We start from the raw sequence: 14,906 nt of genomic DNA, 5'->3' as shown, positions 1-14,906 counted from the left end.
ATGCAAACCCCCGATCTATAATGGTGAAGTTGATCTGATCGTTTGTCAACGACGGATTAGCGACATGGAAGGGGTATTCGAAAGAACCCATTGTGATGAGACTGATTTCGTGGCATACGAAACCGGTCAGTTAAGAGGCCAAGCCAAGGATTGGTGGGATAATCTGAAGAAGGAACAGGGGATTGAGGCCATGAAACTACGACGTGGGAAGTATTCAAGACACCGTTCCTTAGACACCATAGCCCGAAAGCTGTGATCAACAGTATTAAAGAAGAGTTTATTCAGCTAAGGCATAGTGGTGAGTTGATAGAGAAGATCACGGGAGTGTTCCTTGACAAGCTCGGGTTTTGTGACGAGCTGGTTCAATATAAAGAACAAAAGATATACTATTACCACAACATGCTAAGTGCGGAGAACCGGGAGTTTATGACTCTTTCGAAATACGGACATCTTACAGAAATAGTAAATGCCACACGTGAAAAAGAGATCGAGCTGAAGAAACAGATAGAAAGGGGTCAAAGGAGGATGTTTGATGTAAACCCAAGCCCTGCAAAGAAACCAAAGCCGAATGAAGCTCCTAAGAAAGGAGTTGCAAAAGGGGGGATATCTCAATGTAAGATATGTGGAAAGACTCACAAGGTTGAATGTTATTTAAAAAAAAAAAACATGTCCTACTTGCGGAAAAGTGGGACATGTGGTTGCTAATTGCCCGGGAAAGGTGACGGTGTGTTATAAATTTTATAAACCGGGATATAAGAAGTCTGAATGTCCGGAGCTGGTTGGAACCAAAGACACAGCTGACACAAAGTCTGAGGCCCAGAAAGCGAGGGTAAGGTCTTTCCACATGACACCTGATGTTGTTTCAGGTATATTTCTTGTGAATTCAATTCCAGCACGAATTTTATTTGATACGGGTGAAAATAGATCTTTTGTTTCACATCGATTTATTTAACACCGTACATTCACGTTAACGAAATTACTTAGGCCTCTAGAAGTAGAAATAGGTAATAATAAAAGTTTTATTTTTTGTGATATGTGCTGAAACAGCAAATTGAGTATTGACGATGAAGATTACTTCGTCGATCTAATTCCCATGTCAATGGGAGAGTTTCAAGTGGTAGTCGGGATGGATTGGTTAGCTCGATATCACGTGAAAGTAATATACAACCGTAAGGAGATACAACTAATGTCTCCAAGCGGAAAACGTGTTACTATCTATGGGGAGAAAAGTTGCAGCCCCATAATCTGCTCGTTCATTGAAGCTTATAAGCTTGTCCAACATGGATGTAAGGCATATCTGGCTTACATACATGATTCGACTGAAGAGTCTCCAGAAATTAAAGACGTACCAATTGTACGGGATTTTGAAGATGTTTTCCCGGAACACCTACCGGGGATACCACCTGAATGCGAGGTGGAGTTTGGCATCGAATTAGTTCCGGGCGCGAAAACGGTAGCCAAGGCTCCTTATCGATTAGCTCTATTAGAATTACAAGAATTATTGTCGCAGTTGCAAGATCTTCACGACAAGGGATTTATTCGGTCGAGCCTTTCTCCGTGGGGAGCGTCGGTATTATTTGTAAAGAAGAAAGACGGAAGCATGTGAATGTGTATTGATTACCGGGGGTTAAACTAACTCATGGTAAAGAATCGATACTCGCTTCCTAGGATCGACGACTTGTTCGATCAGCTGCAAGGCACGAGTTGGTTTTCAAAGATCGACTTAAGGTCGGGTTATCACCAGTTGAAGGTAAAAGAAGACGACATACTGAAAACCGCGTTCAGAACACGTTATGGACATTACGAATTCTTAGTAATGTCTTTCGGATTAACAAATGCACCTGCGGCTTTCATGGACCTCATGAATCGCTTCTGTAAACCGATGTTAGATAAGTCAATGATAGTATTCATTGACGATATTCTCGTGTATTCGAAGAGTGAAACGGATCACGAGTGTCATTTGTGTGAAGTACTTGAAACGCTTAAGCGTGTAAGACTTTACGCGAAGTTTTCGAAATATGCCATTTGGCTACGTGAGGTACAGTTTCTGGGTCATGTTATTAGTGCTGATGGAGTGTCGGTAGACCTGTCCAAAATATACGTTGTGTCTAACTGGAAACCTCCGAAGAATCCATCAGGGACTAGGGGTTTCCTAGGTCTTGCGGGTTATTACCGGAGATTTATACAAGATTTCTCCAAAATCGCAACGCCATTAACCAAGTTGACCCGTAAAGATGAGAAATTTGTATTAACAGATGGGACTGAAGACATGGTCATTTATTTTGACGCATCCCAGCTTGGTCTCGAGTGTGTACTTATGCAACCAGGAAAAGTGATTGCGTATGCCTCAAGAGAATTAAAGATTCATGAAAAGATGTATCTGACACATGATCTTGAATTGGCGGCAGTGGTCTTTGCCTTAAAGATTTTGAGGCATTACCTATATGGTGTGAAATTTACTATTTTCAATGACCATAAAAGTCTCAAGTACTTCTTTGTTAAAAAAAAAGTTGAATATGAGACAAAGACGTTGGTTAGAGACGGTGAAAGATTATGATTGTGAAATTCATTATCATTCCGGAAAAGCCAACATAGTTGCAAATGCACTAAGTAGGAAAGAAGAATATTCACCCATTCGGGTGTAGTTGATGCAGTTAATAGTGACCTCGCGTTTACTTGAATGAATCAAAGAGGCACAAATTGAAGCTGTAAAAGAAGAGAAACTGAAAAAGGAAAGAATTATGGGCCAGCTAAAGACTTGAAAGATAGTAGTAATGGATTGAAAACCCGTTTCGATCGAATCTGGGTTCCAAACACGTGTAATGTTAAAACTCTTCTTCTTGATGAAGCTCACAAGTCCCGCTATTCTATTCATCCGGGAGCTACCAAAATGTACCAAGATTTGAAACAAAATTATTGTTGGCCCGGAATGAAGCGAGATACCATTAAGCATGTAGAAAAATGCTTAACTTGTTTACAAGAAAAGAAGAGCACTAGAAGCCTTACGGTAAACTTCAGTCGTTAGACATTCCGGTATGGAAATGGGAGCACATCACTATGGATTTGTTAACTAAACTACCAAGAACAACACGTGGATTTGATGCCATATGGGTAGTAGTTGATAGATTGACCAAGAATGCTCATTTTATTCCTATTCGCGAGACATACACTTCTGAGAAGATGTCGGAAGTATATACGAATGAAATTATATCTCGCCATGGAGTGCCGGTGTCTATCGTATCGGATAGAGATACAAGGTTCACTTCAAACTTTTGGCGCAATTTCCAAGAGCAGATGGGTACTAAGTTGTTCATTAGTACCGCATATCACCCGCAGACTGATGGGCAGAGCGAATGAACTATTCGAACGCTCGAAGATATGCTACAAGCATGTATTATCGATTCTGGCGGTAGCTAGATAACTATCTACCACTAGTTGAGTTTTCATATAACAACAGCTATCATTCAAGTAATGGAATGGCTCCATACGAAATGCTTTATGGCAGAAAATGCCCAACCCTGGTGCGTTGGAATGAAGTGGGTCCACGAGAATTAGCCCACAAAGACGTAGTCAGAATCACCAATGAAAAGATTGAAGTGATCCGGGCTCATTTAAAAGCTACCCAAGATCGACAAAAGTCTTACGCGGATAAAAGACGAAGACCAATCGAGTTTCAGGTTGGTGATATGGTTATGCTCAAAGTATCTCCATGGAAAGGGGTCATCCGATTCTGAAAAAGTGAGAAATTGAGTCCAAGATTTATTGGCCCATTCAAAATTTTGGAACGTGTAGGTAATGTCGCATACCGACTTGAACTACCAGAAGAGTTGAGTAGTATACACAGCGCTTTTCATGTTTCACATTTGCGAAAGTGCTTAGCTGATGAAACAACTTATATAAGCTATGTCGACATTGAAGTTGATGATTAACTTAATTATGTCGTAAAGCCTATCACAATTCTTGATCGAAAGGTTAAAAGCTTAAGAAACAAAGAAATCAATCAAGTTAAAGTCAAATGGGAATATCGGAAGGGATCAGACACCACTTGGGAGTCCGAAGAAGAAATGAGACACTTATACCCTTCCTTATTTGGTACGTATTATGATTTCGAGGACGAAATCCTTTTTAAGGGGGGTTGACTTGTAACACCCCTCAAAATACTAAATTATATATGCGGGAATACATGTATAAATATATATATCGAAAATAAAATAGTAAGATTTAAAACTAGGAATAACTAACCTAGTTAAAATGATGTTATAAAAGATGGGGAATCAAAGGATTTTATCCATTTTATAAAAATTAGAAACTAGAGGGACTAAAATGTACTTAATTGAAACTCATGTTTTTAAAACATGAAATAAACACAAAAAACACACCTACGTGTGTGTGTTCAGTCGATCAAAACCATAGGAACCAAAAGAGCTTCTCTTGAAAAGCCTAGAATCATAAATTTCTCTCAAAATCAAAGGAGGAATCGAATTTGAAATCAATTACAAGCTAGAATTGTGATCACACAAGTTAATAGATCACAAGGTACGTTAAATTCTTATATTTGGTGATTTTTTGAATTGACGTGAATGATTTCTTATAACACAAATTAATGGAGAATTGATCGATGTTATGGTTAAATTAGTATGAATACAAGTCTAGGAACAAGTCTTTGACAATAATTTGATCAATTCATGTCATAACCTATTAGTTTCAATGTTTATCAGATAGGTGTTATATGGGTTTTGTGATAAATACTTAATCTTTGTGATACTTGATGTTAAATGAATATTATGATGCAAATTTTGGTGTTGTTTCATTCATACTTGACATATGATTATGAAAATGATGATTTCATATGGGTAACTTTTTAAGCATGAACATAATCATGTTAGTATTATAATCTTGCCTTTAAGGTGTTCGAGAAAATGTCTAAGTGAATCGGAATATTTGAAAAATATGAAGTAATCACTTAATTGATTAACTAAAAGTATGGTATGTCTAATATTGAAACATGAGTTCTAAGCGATATATTCGAATTAACTGTTGTAGGCAATTTGGGTGGATCATCGAGTGGGCAAGGCGGAACGGATAACCGCTTAAAAGGAAAGCTTTGAAAGGTACGCGACTATACGCTTCGTAAAATCTCGTAGTATTTTAAGTTTAGTTTCTTGAATAATATTTACATCGTTATGATGTTCGGTTATTACTAAAATGGAGGATTTTGTTTGTATTAGCCGAACAAGAATAACTAGAAATTTGCGATAAAGTACTAGTGTAAAAGTGGTGGATTCCACTTAAATGTTGAACGGGTGAAAGGACTCGAATAATACATGTTTGGTTGTAATAAGGTGATGGATTTCGTTAACGAAACCAAATGGGTCAAAATCATCAAAGTAATGAACTTTTGGCGAGTTGAGGCGATGGATGTTGCTAAATACGTTAAATGTTTCAAATAGGTGATATGCACTTTGATAACGACAAATAAACTTACATATAATGTATCGTAAATATAAATATGATGATGTGTATTGTTTTTATAGAAGTTTTGAAGTCATGAATCAAGTTATGGTTCATAGTTCTGAACGGGTCAAACAAATTGTGAATAATTATGATTTACGATTGCATAAAGTTAAGAACTTGTAAATCATGATATTGGATTTTGATTCTATGTTGTAGAGGATCGAATTACTATCACGTAGGAAGACACGAGACCTAATTCGGATCAATAACGGACAAGTTATGATGGTTTTCGTAAAGTTTAGTTGAGCTGGGAATGTGTAGGTTTTTGAAACAATCTTTCTGTCGAAACTGCTTGCTCGTGTCACGTGACACATACCGGTATCGTCATCCCGGCCCGCGACCCTTGTCGTGTCGCACGACACCAAACAGTCCCTCCAGTCGCGGCTCGCGACGAGAATAAATTCGCTGAAATAGTTGCTGTTGTGTGTTTTGGCCACATGAATTCATCCAACCATGTCGTAACTATCATAAACTAACCATTTTGGGTGTTTTGATACCATTTTGGGTGTTTTGATTGTATGTAACTATATTAAATAGATGGATGGCGATCAAGCAAATGAAAGAACCGAATACACACATAATTGAAGCTTCCGCAACTAAATCACGACTTTTGTTACTAAACTCTTTTGAGTTGTTTTGTCCAACCTTATAAATATTGAACGAATGCTTTGCAAGTTAAGTATGTATTAGTAAAATAAAATGTTCTAAAATTTTGTAAACTTGGTTTGAAGGTTATGGAACTTATGTAAATGTTGTTATATTAATGTTTTTGAAATCGACACGTGAATGCACTATATACATTATAAAAATTATTAAATTGTCGAAAGGGCCATACAGAGGTCAACTACAGAAGCGATACATATTCTAAGGAGGTTGATGAAAAAATATAGAGTGAAGAAGCAAGATCTACATATGGTGTTTATTGACCTAGAAAACGCATATGACGTTGTCGCACGCCAACTGATTTGGGATAGTTTGGAGGGTCGAGGACTACATGGGAAGTAGACATAATTAAGGATACATACGATATAACGGAAACTGGTGTCCGCGCGCCTGTAGGAGATATAAACTTCTTTCCTGTGGAGGTAGGACTCCACGAGTGGTCTGCGTTGAGCCCTTTTCTTCTTGCGGTTGTCTTGGACGAGTTGTCCAAGTTGATTCAGGAGACAGTTCCGTGGTGCATGCTTTTTGCAGACGATATTGTGTTGATTGTGGAGACTAAACAGTGCCTGAACGTAAGGGTAGAGGAGTGGCGAGTAGTTCTCGAGGGCAAGGGCCTAAGGATTAGTCGATCTAAGACTGAGTACCTACACTGTGATTTCAGTGGTGTAGCCGATGACGATGACACCTAAATCACTGTTGAGGATTAACTGGTCCCGCGGGCAACTAGATTTAAGTATTTGGTGTCATTTGTACAAAGAGATGGTGACATAGATAGTGATGTAACCCATCGCATACAGGCTGGCTGGTGTAGATGGAGGGCAGCCAGTGAGGTATTGTGCGATAGGAGGTTCCCAACTTAACTAAAGGGGAAATTTTACAAGGTAGCAGTTAGGCCCGCTATGCTATATGGAACAGAATGTTGGGCTATCAAGAAGACACAAGCGCGCAAGATGGATGTAGCAGAGATGAGGATGTTGAGGTGGATGTGTGGACACACGAGGTTAGATCGGATAAGAAATGAGGTTTTTAGGGGAAAATTAGGAGTGGCTAGTATATCGGATAAGATTAAGGAAGGGAGATTGAGATGGTTTGGTCATGTGAAGTGGAGGCAAACGACGGCACCAGTTAGAGTAGTGGAAACTCTTACTGTGGAGGGGAGTAGAGGCATAGGGAGACCAAAACTAACATGGGATGATCAGATTAGACATGATTTACTAGAGTTGCATCTTTCTGAGGACATGGTCCAAGATAAGGATTCGTGGATGTGTAGGATTAAGTTTAAGGACTTCTAGAGGATATTGCAATAAGGTATTAGGTGTATTTTAGGGACGTAGGTTTTTCTTATTCTTTAAGTGACTTTTCCGGTGATTACCTTCTTGTGTTTATGCCCAAATGATGTTGTATGCTATTATGCATGATTTACATTATATTGTGTCAATCTGATCACTTTCTTGGTATGGGTGACTTCTTGTTTCTATATTCTTTGACTTGGCGTGTGGGTATGCTCTTCGTTTTGGAGCCTATGGTCTCTCTGGAAGCAGCCACTCTATCCCTAGTGATAGAGGCAAGGTCTGTCTACATCCCAAACTCCCCAGACCCTATAAGTAGCTTTGCTATTTGTGGGATTTACTGGGTATGGTTGTTGTTGTTGTTGTAGTAGTGTTGTGTGCAATGAGCAATCTATTTCGTCTCACTCTGATGTTTCCGCCATCCGCTGGGGTGTGACTGTTTGAAGGTGATGGTGGAGGTGGTGGTTGTGGGTTGACGGTGGAACTGGATGTGGAGGTGGTGGTGGGTTTAAGGTGCAGGTGGTGGTGGATTTGAGAGAGAGAGAGAGAGGGGGGGAGGAGAGAGAGAGAGAGGCCACGTTAATAAGAATCACCCGAGTGCAGAAATTACAACCACGAGGATCATGTGTGTAATTATTGAACTACTGGGACCAAGTCTACAATATTTACAAACCACAGAGATCAACAAGTCATTTAACTCTTTGTCTAACTTTTAAAACTTACCATCAAACAATATTGCAGTTATATGATACCTAATATACATATGAAGAACATTTATTAATGAATAAAAAAACTGGACAGTATAATTATATCTTTGATAATGCTTAAGTAAGCTGGTATATAACTAGTTAATCCATCCACTTTTTCAGCTAGCACTATTTTCATATAGAAAATTTTATTACTTAACCAAGAGAAAATTCAAAGGATCATAGGCCTAATCTTTGGGATTTTTTTATCATTTTTCGCCATGTTGGCTTGAGACCAACCGGTTACAACTTGTGTTATATGCCACTCGATTGATCAGATACTAGGACATATATACTAATCTAGCCCAATACTAATATAGCATCATTCAATAACTTCGTTCAGCCATCCGTCCAGTTAAACAAGTTTGATAGTTTTATTTATCATTTGAAAACTATGAACTTAGCCACTAGAGAAATTAGTTTCGGGTCTGTTGATCATCAGTCTAGCCAAATTTTCTCTATTTAAGATAATCGCTTTTAACATCCTCAAGTCATCCCCAAAAGAGCGATTGAACTGTTAGATATATTTGGATCAAACAACACATGAACACCACGGTTTTGTGAATAAAACTCCAACCACAATTCTTTCTGATTGTATAAAAAAATGAAAACCTGATGCAGTTTCGCGTGCGATCAAACGGCTCAAGAACAATTGACTAATCAAAGACTGATAAACGAACCAAAAGGTTCAAAAACATAGTTCTTTCTATTCAATAATAAACCAAAAACTGAATAAACAATTAACTCTAGACCCTAATTTATAACTATGAAAAAGATAAAATAGGAAATTCAAATTTTAAATAAAAATATAAGATATGATTATATGCCCCTGCATCATACTCCCCGTCTTCAAAAAAAACTCGTCCTCGAGTTTTGCCTTCGGACCAAAGCCGCCCGGATCAAATGGAAAATCAACCCTATTGCTTTTTATTATTAGCATCACGAACCACCTATACAACTTAACTTTACAGTTCATCTCGCCCAACTCGGGACATGTACCACCTGGGTCGAAGGCTCTCCAAGCCTCCTTTTCCCTTGCCTCCTCACTAGGCTTAGAATGTTGATCACTACACTTGAGCTTCAAATATGATCCATTAAAATAATCCAATTTAAAAGTTTTGATTGAGTTGGGTTTGATTTGCAACCCAAGAGCAGATTGTTCTCCAAAGCCCACACCAGTAATTATATTTAATAAAAGTTGTGTATCAAGAGAACTTAGCACATCAGCATTATTCTTTTCACTTAAGGTTGCCACGTTTCTTGTGTCAAATATGATCCCAATATTTGAGCCCTTCAACGCATGATGTGGCATTACATCATAAGTATTTCCATCAATTGTGGTATAATCCCAAACTAATCCATCCAATAAGTGTATGGAATTTTCATACCCCTTAAAATCGTGATACCCCATATTTGAGGAACAAATATTGTTTCTTTCGTATGAGATTTCTAAATTAATAGAGTTTTCAAATTTCAAACCTACCTTATCTTGTGCGACAATCATTCCTTCCACAAATTTTGCCAGCATTAATGGAGTTTCCACACCACCGACTGCCTCAGCGCTACCAATAACCACCGTACTCATTGACGGACCACAACTAATGTCCATTTTCTCTCTTAAAACTTCTCGTACAAACGAACTTTCTTTCTCATTGGGTTCAATCCCATCATCATCGAAAACAGGTTTGTCTTCCGATAAAAACTCTTGATACATCGGTTCGTAGAACCGGGGTGGGTGACAACCAAACGGATGCTCCTCTCCATCGCCACCTTCGTCCCCGACGACGGTGCTCGACTCGGTTTCCGTCTTGCCCATCTCCCGTTGCAACTCGAGATCTCGGACTCGTTGATGGAGTCGTCTGATCTCTATAAGATCTCGGACTCGTTGTCGGAGCCGTTTGATCTCTTCAAGATCTTGGACTCGTTGTCGGAGTCTTTTGATCTTAATAATATCACGTGGATCACGGTTTCTGATCTCGTTGCCTCGGCTGGCGGATCTACGATCACAGTTTAATCGATCTCCACGAACACGTGAATCACCAATGTTTTTTTCGATGCCTCGGTCGGCGACTCTTCGAACAAAAAAACATTTGTCTTCACGTAGAGCCATTTGAAAACCAAAGCTCTGATACCACCTAATGCAGTTTCGCGTGCGATCAAATGGCTCAAGAACAATTGACTAATCAAAGACTGATAAACGAACCAAAGGTTCAAGAACATAGTTCTTTCTCTTCAATAATAAACCAAAAACTGAATAAACAATTAACTCTAGACCCTAATTTATAACTATGATAAAGATAAAATAGGAAATTCAAATTTTAAATAAAAATATAAGATATGATGATATGCCCCTGCATCAAAACCGTGCATCAAAACCGTACGATAGAATGTATTATATAACCCTATTTATACTAAACAAACCTTCGTTTCAAAACTATCTCAAACTCCTAATAATAAGCCTAAACGTAATTCTAGCTCCAACATATATAATTCACCAGCGGCGAATCTAGAAAAAACCTAAAGGGGCAACGTTTCTATACAAAGGGGCAGTGAAATCGAAAAAACGTCAATTTTTTCCAAAATTTACACTAATTTTAAACTACCGCCGGAGCGTCAAGGGGCAACGGTTGTTCTATGCTAGGTCCGCCCCTGTAATTCACCAAGTTTTATCCTTTTCTTTAGTTTTATCGGCTCACCCAATGATTTCACCCATCTTTATCTATTGAGCTCTTTTGGTTTACTTAGTACTAACCCCATGACTTCAACCTTTAGCCGGACCTTATTTCATCGGTCCCATTTCTCATTTGAACTGATTCAGGGTTACCTCCATGAACCAGACAACAAAGATATTGTAACATAGCAACTTCATACATAATATATTTACATACACACAACACATATGCAACCTATTGCAACAACTGTATTGTAACTATTCATAGAAACTGCTGATCACTATGAGTTACAATCTTTATTTGGAAACACGACAATATATTTCATCCATCTAGCAAGTAGCGATAACATCTCAAATAGGAATTTTGCCCATCGATCAGCATATATATAAGCAGTTAAAGTTATTGTGTGTATATATATAAGCATGTAACTTTATCCGCAGATGTATTTACCTCCATTTACACAGAAGTCTCCCTCAGAGGAAAGCAGACATAGGATTCCTGTTACGAACCCTTTTGCTTCTTTTACCTTTTGTTATCTTCCCCCAATTGACAATGATTTTTTTAGTTTCCAGAGATGCGTATTTCCCCTTTAATGCATTCACGCGACTGCCACGCTGACCTGGCATCTGCATCCGCTGAGCTTTTTGTTGTCGGTATGCCCAGTCAGATGCATGTAGCTTCCCCCCTGCCTGTCCCTTTTTTAGGAGAAATTCCAAGTCATAATCATGTTTGACATAGGTTACTTTGTTGGCAAACCAAACTAGTGGTGATGAATACCAAACTAGTGGTGGTGAATACGGTGATGACATGGAAATCAACACATGAGCTGCTGACATGACTTGATCTGCTTGGTCTCCTTTAGCCTTGGACTGGCTCATGGTTTCAGGAACCACGGCTGGTTCATCTATATCCCCGCTAACCTGAACATTTTAGTTAATGAACCTATTAGACAGTTCAAAAATTTGCCATATTACTAATATCACACGGGGTTTTTCTACTTCGGTCTTGAAGTGCATAAATTACCAAGCTAATACATAATCCGAATTTGAAAAAATATAATTTTATCTACGTTTAAGAATGTAGATATCCTTCGGTTTTAACTGTTTGAAAAATAAAAAACAAGTAAAAAAGTGTATGTCTTGCTAGTTTATGGTGGTGGGTGATACCTGATGCTTGAACTCAGACTCATTTTTGACCAAGATCAATCTTGTTGATTCCTTACACGATTTCACTGACCAGTGCACACCACGTGATGTTGGAGGGTCACTCGCAGCAGTCATCTTTGCTGATAATATGCCCCCTTCAAAGATCTTCAAGCAGAAAGTAAGCTAAAGTTCCTGGAATTATGGTTTGTTTATGAGCTACTCCTCCAAGAAAACATGTATAAACACATTTCAAGTACAACCAAGATAAAAAAAATACACCTGTAAATAACTAAGTTGTATCAAATAAGCATTAATCAAACCTGACATAACATAACCTAAACATGATATATTGCACACGAATACGTATTAATGTATGTTACCATGACTTAATATTAACGATTCAGGTGTGCAGCGCGCATTCCATGTAATCCAGCTTTTAAGTTGACATATATACCAAAAAATCACAGTGTTTAGATTCCTGGTGTTGGATTCTAATATTTCTTCTTTTGGCTGCCTCTTGTCCCCTCCTTTGGAAACTCTCCGGGTGAGCTTCTTTTGCTCATTATCCAAAAAAATCCCGAGACATGATGCTCGTAAGGCGATTAGTTGTTCAGTACTATGTGCAAGTTAGATGTAAATTTACTTAATAGTGATATTTATAAACTAGAATAATGAATATATTGGCACGTCCGTAATTATACAACTGGATGTATGTAGAAGTCGAATCGACAATAACTGAATACTGCAGATTTGCAGCCTTGAATATGAACATAATTTGAATGCAAATCTTTTCAAGAAACTACGAAGTAAATTAACTTACTTTATAATTTTCAAGAAACTATGAAGTTAATTAAATTAGTTTATAATCTGTTTTGATCATTGAAAATGGAGGGTTCTATCAAATATGAAATAATGCATCATATATGTAAAAGATATACAATAAGTATAGAAATCAAGTTTCCGTTGTCCTTTATTGAATAGTTAAATCACGAGACATGATCAAATAAAGTATCCAAAAATGCATAGTGCCCGTAAGGCGATTATTTGTTCACTATGTGCAAATGATATGTAAAATTACACAATAGTGATATTTTTCAACTAGCATAACAAATGTATTGGTTTGTCCGTCATTACAGAATGAACTTGAATGCATGTGGAAGTTGAATCGACAGTATTTAAATATTGCAGATTTGCAGCCATGAACACAAACATAATTTGAATGCAAATCTTTTCAAGAAACTATGAAGTTCACATAGTTTATAATATGTTTTGATCATTGAAAACAGATTATTATATGAAACATGAAAAATCACATCATACATGTAAAAGATTTACAATTACAATCCAGTTATAGAAATCAAGGTTCGTTTATCCTTTATCGGAATAGAGAAAAATCACAACACATAATCTTGTAAAGTATCCAAAAATCCCTAGTGCTCATAATGCAATTATTTATCAACTCTATGAAATTTATGTGTATCTTTACTTTATAATGATATTATAAACTAGTATGACGAGCGCATTGCCACGTCTGTTATTGCATAACCATGATGCATGTGGCAGCCGAATCGATAATATTCCGCAGATTCGCATCAATAATATGAACACCCTTTTGTCTTTAGAATTTTTTTCCAAACTATGAATTTTACATAATGTGTAAAATGTTCTGATCTTTGAAAATGGAGTATTTCAATAAAACATGAAATAATGCATCATATGTAAAAGATTTAAATTCAGAATCCAAGTACAAAATCAAATATGCATCATTGCAAAATATAAATTACATGGTGCATTACTTTGTATAAAAAAAAAAAAAAAATTCAAACCAACAAGTGAAGAACTTTTAATAAAATGCATCAATGATAATTTTACAGTAATTAAGCACAACTGATCATGATTTCATAATTTGATTCATCATTATACAAAAAAAAAAAAAAAAAAAAAAATCCACACACATACAAAGTTATTATTACTTGATTTATAAACGTAAAATGATTCAAAATTAGGGATACTAGTTTGTATAAAAAAATCTATTTCAAACCAATAAGTGAAGAACTTTTAATCACATGTATTAATGATAATTTTACTGTAATTTTACTAATTCATGATTTTCCTAATGTAATTCATCAGAATTCAAACATTAATGCACACAAGTTCATAATTACTTGATTTATAAACATAAAATTAGGGAAAATAATTCATAAAACTGCTTTTAAAATTCAGATCGATTAATTGAAGATCGATCGTACCCAAAATCTATGCAACAGAAACAGCAAATTCATCTCAATCAAGCAAAATTCATACATGCAGATGTACGATCCATCAAAAACCAAAAAAAAGTTCAATCAACACGATCGATCAAACCCGTAACTTTAATCCGATCGAAAAAATCAATCGCAAGTTCTACAAGCAGCAAACTATTGTCCACATAAAATCCAAAAATTCAAAGGATCCGTATCGCTTAGAACAAAAAAAAAAATAAACAACAAATTATGCAAACTAGAACATATGAATGATCAAAACTAGTGTTCACATATGATCGAAGGATCGGAGGACATAAAGAGCGAAATTGAAGAAGGGTTTTTGCGTGAACTCACCAACTTGCAGTCAAAAAACAATGTGGATTAGATGATGATCCATTTTTTGTCAGAGAGAGTAGTAACTGGATTTCAGAGAGAGAATGGGATGATCTGTGAAAATGAATTTGGAACAAGAAAGGGGATTCTGAATTTAGTCAGAAGATTTCTGCTGCTACTTCTGCTGGTGGAGACTTGAGAGTTGAAGGAATACTATTTTTATATTATTTTGTTGGAGCATTTATTCTTTAATTACTTTCCTTGCATCATATATGTTTAGTTTAATTATATTTTTATTTAT

The 14,906-nt window shown here is 36.9% G+C and overlaps 2 protein-coding genes across 2 annotated transcripts; one reads left to right on the top strand and one right to left on the bottom strand.

Annotated features, from left to right (window-relative positions):
- Positions 1–64: 64 nt before the first annotated feature.
- Positions 65–2,557, top strand: LOC110892326. The gene is made up of 6 exons (XM_022139498.1): positions 65–210; positions 264–613; positions 687–834; positions 1,048–1,570; positions 1,937–2,165; positions 2,256–2,557. Exons 1-6 carry the CDS (start codon positions 65–67, stop codon positions 2,555–2,557), a joined length of 1,698 nt encoding a protein of 565 aa, XP_021995190.1.
- Positions 2,558–11,187: 8,630 nt separating this feature from the next.
- Positions 11,188–12,212, bottom strand: LOC110904149. The gene is made up of 2 exons (XM_022149978.1): positions 12,051–12,212; positions 11,188–11,804 (listed from the first exon to the last, which is right to left on the bottom strand). The coding sequence occupies exons 1-2, from the start codon at positions 12,162–12,164 to the stop codon at positions 11,358–11,360; spliced, it is 561 nt and encodes a 186-aa protein (XP_022005670.1). The 5' UTR covers positions 12,165–12,212; the 3' UTR covers positions 11,188–11,357.
- Between the last annotated feature and the right edge of the window lie 2,694 nt (positions 12,213–14,906).

Source organism: Helianthus annuus, chromosome 2 (assembly GCF_002127325.2).
Source record: "Helianthus annuus cultivar XRQ/B chromosome 2, HanXRQr2.0-SUNRISE, whole genome shotgun sequence".
Classification (NCBI taxonomy): domain Eukaryota; kingdom Viridiplantae; phylum Streptophyta; class Magnoliopsida; order Asterales; family Asteraceae; genus Helianthus; species Helianthus annuus.
The sequence above is the reverse complement of the archived record's forward strand: the minus strand, read 5'-3'. Positions and strand labels throughout refer to the sequence as shown.

Excerpts from the sequence above, each read along its gene's own strand:
- LOC110904149 (XM_022149978.1), bottom strand. The coding sequence starts at position 12,164 with ATGACTGCTGCGAGTGACCCTCCAACATCACGTGGTGTGCACTGGTCA. Across the intron at positions 11,805-12,050 it reads AGTCTGAGTTCAAGCATCAG|GTTAGCGGGGATATAGATGA; the intron begins GTATCACCCACC and ends TAAAATGTTCAG.
- LOC110892326 (XM_022139498.1), top strand. The coding sequence starts at position 65 with ATGGAAGGGGTATTCGAAAGAACCCATTGTGATGAGACTGATTTCGTG. Across the intron at positions 211-263 it reads ATGAAACTACGACGTGGGAA|TATTAAAGAAGAGTTTATTC; the intron begins GTATTCAAGACA and ends TGTGATCAACAG. Across the intron at positions 835-1,047 it reads GCCCAGAAAGCGAGGGTAAG|CAAATTGAGTATTGACGATG; the intron begins GTCTTTCCACAT and ends GTGCTGAAACAG.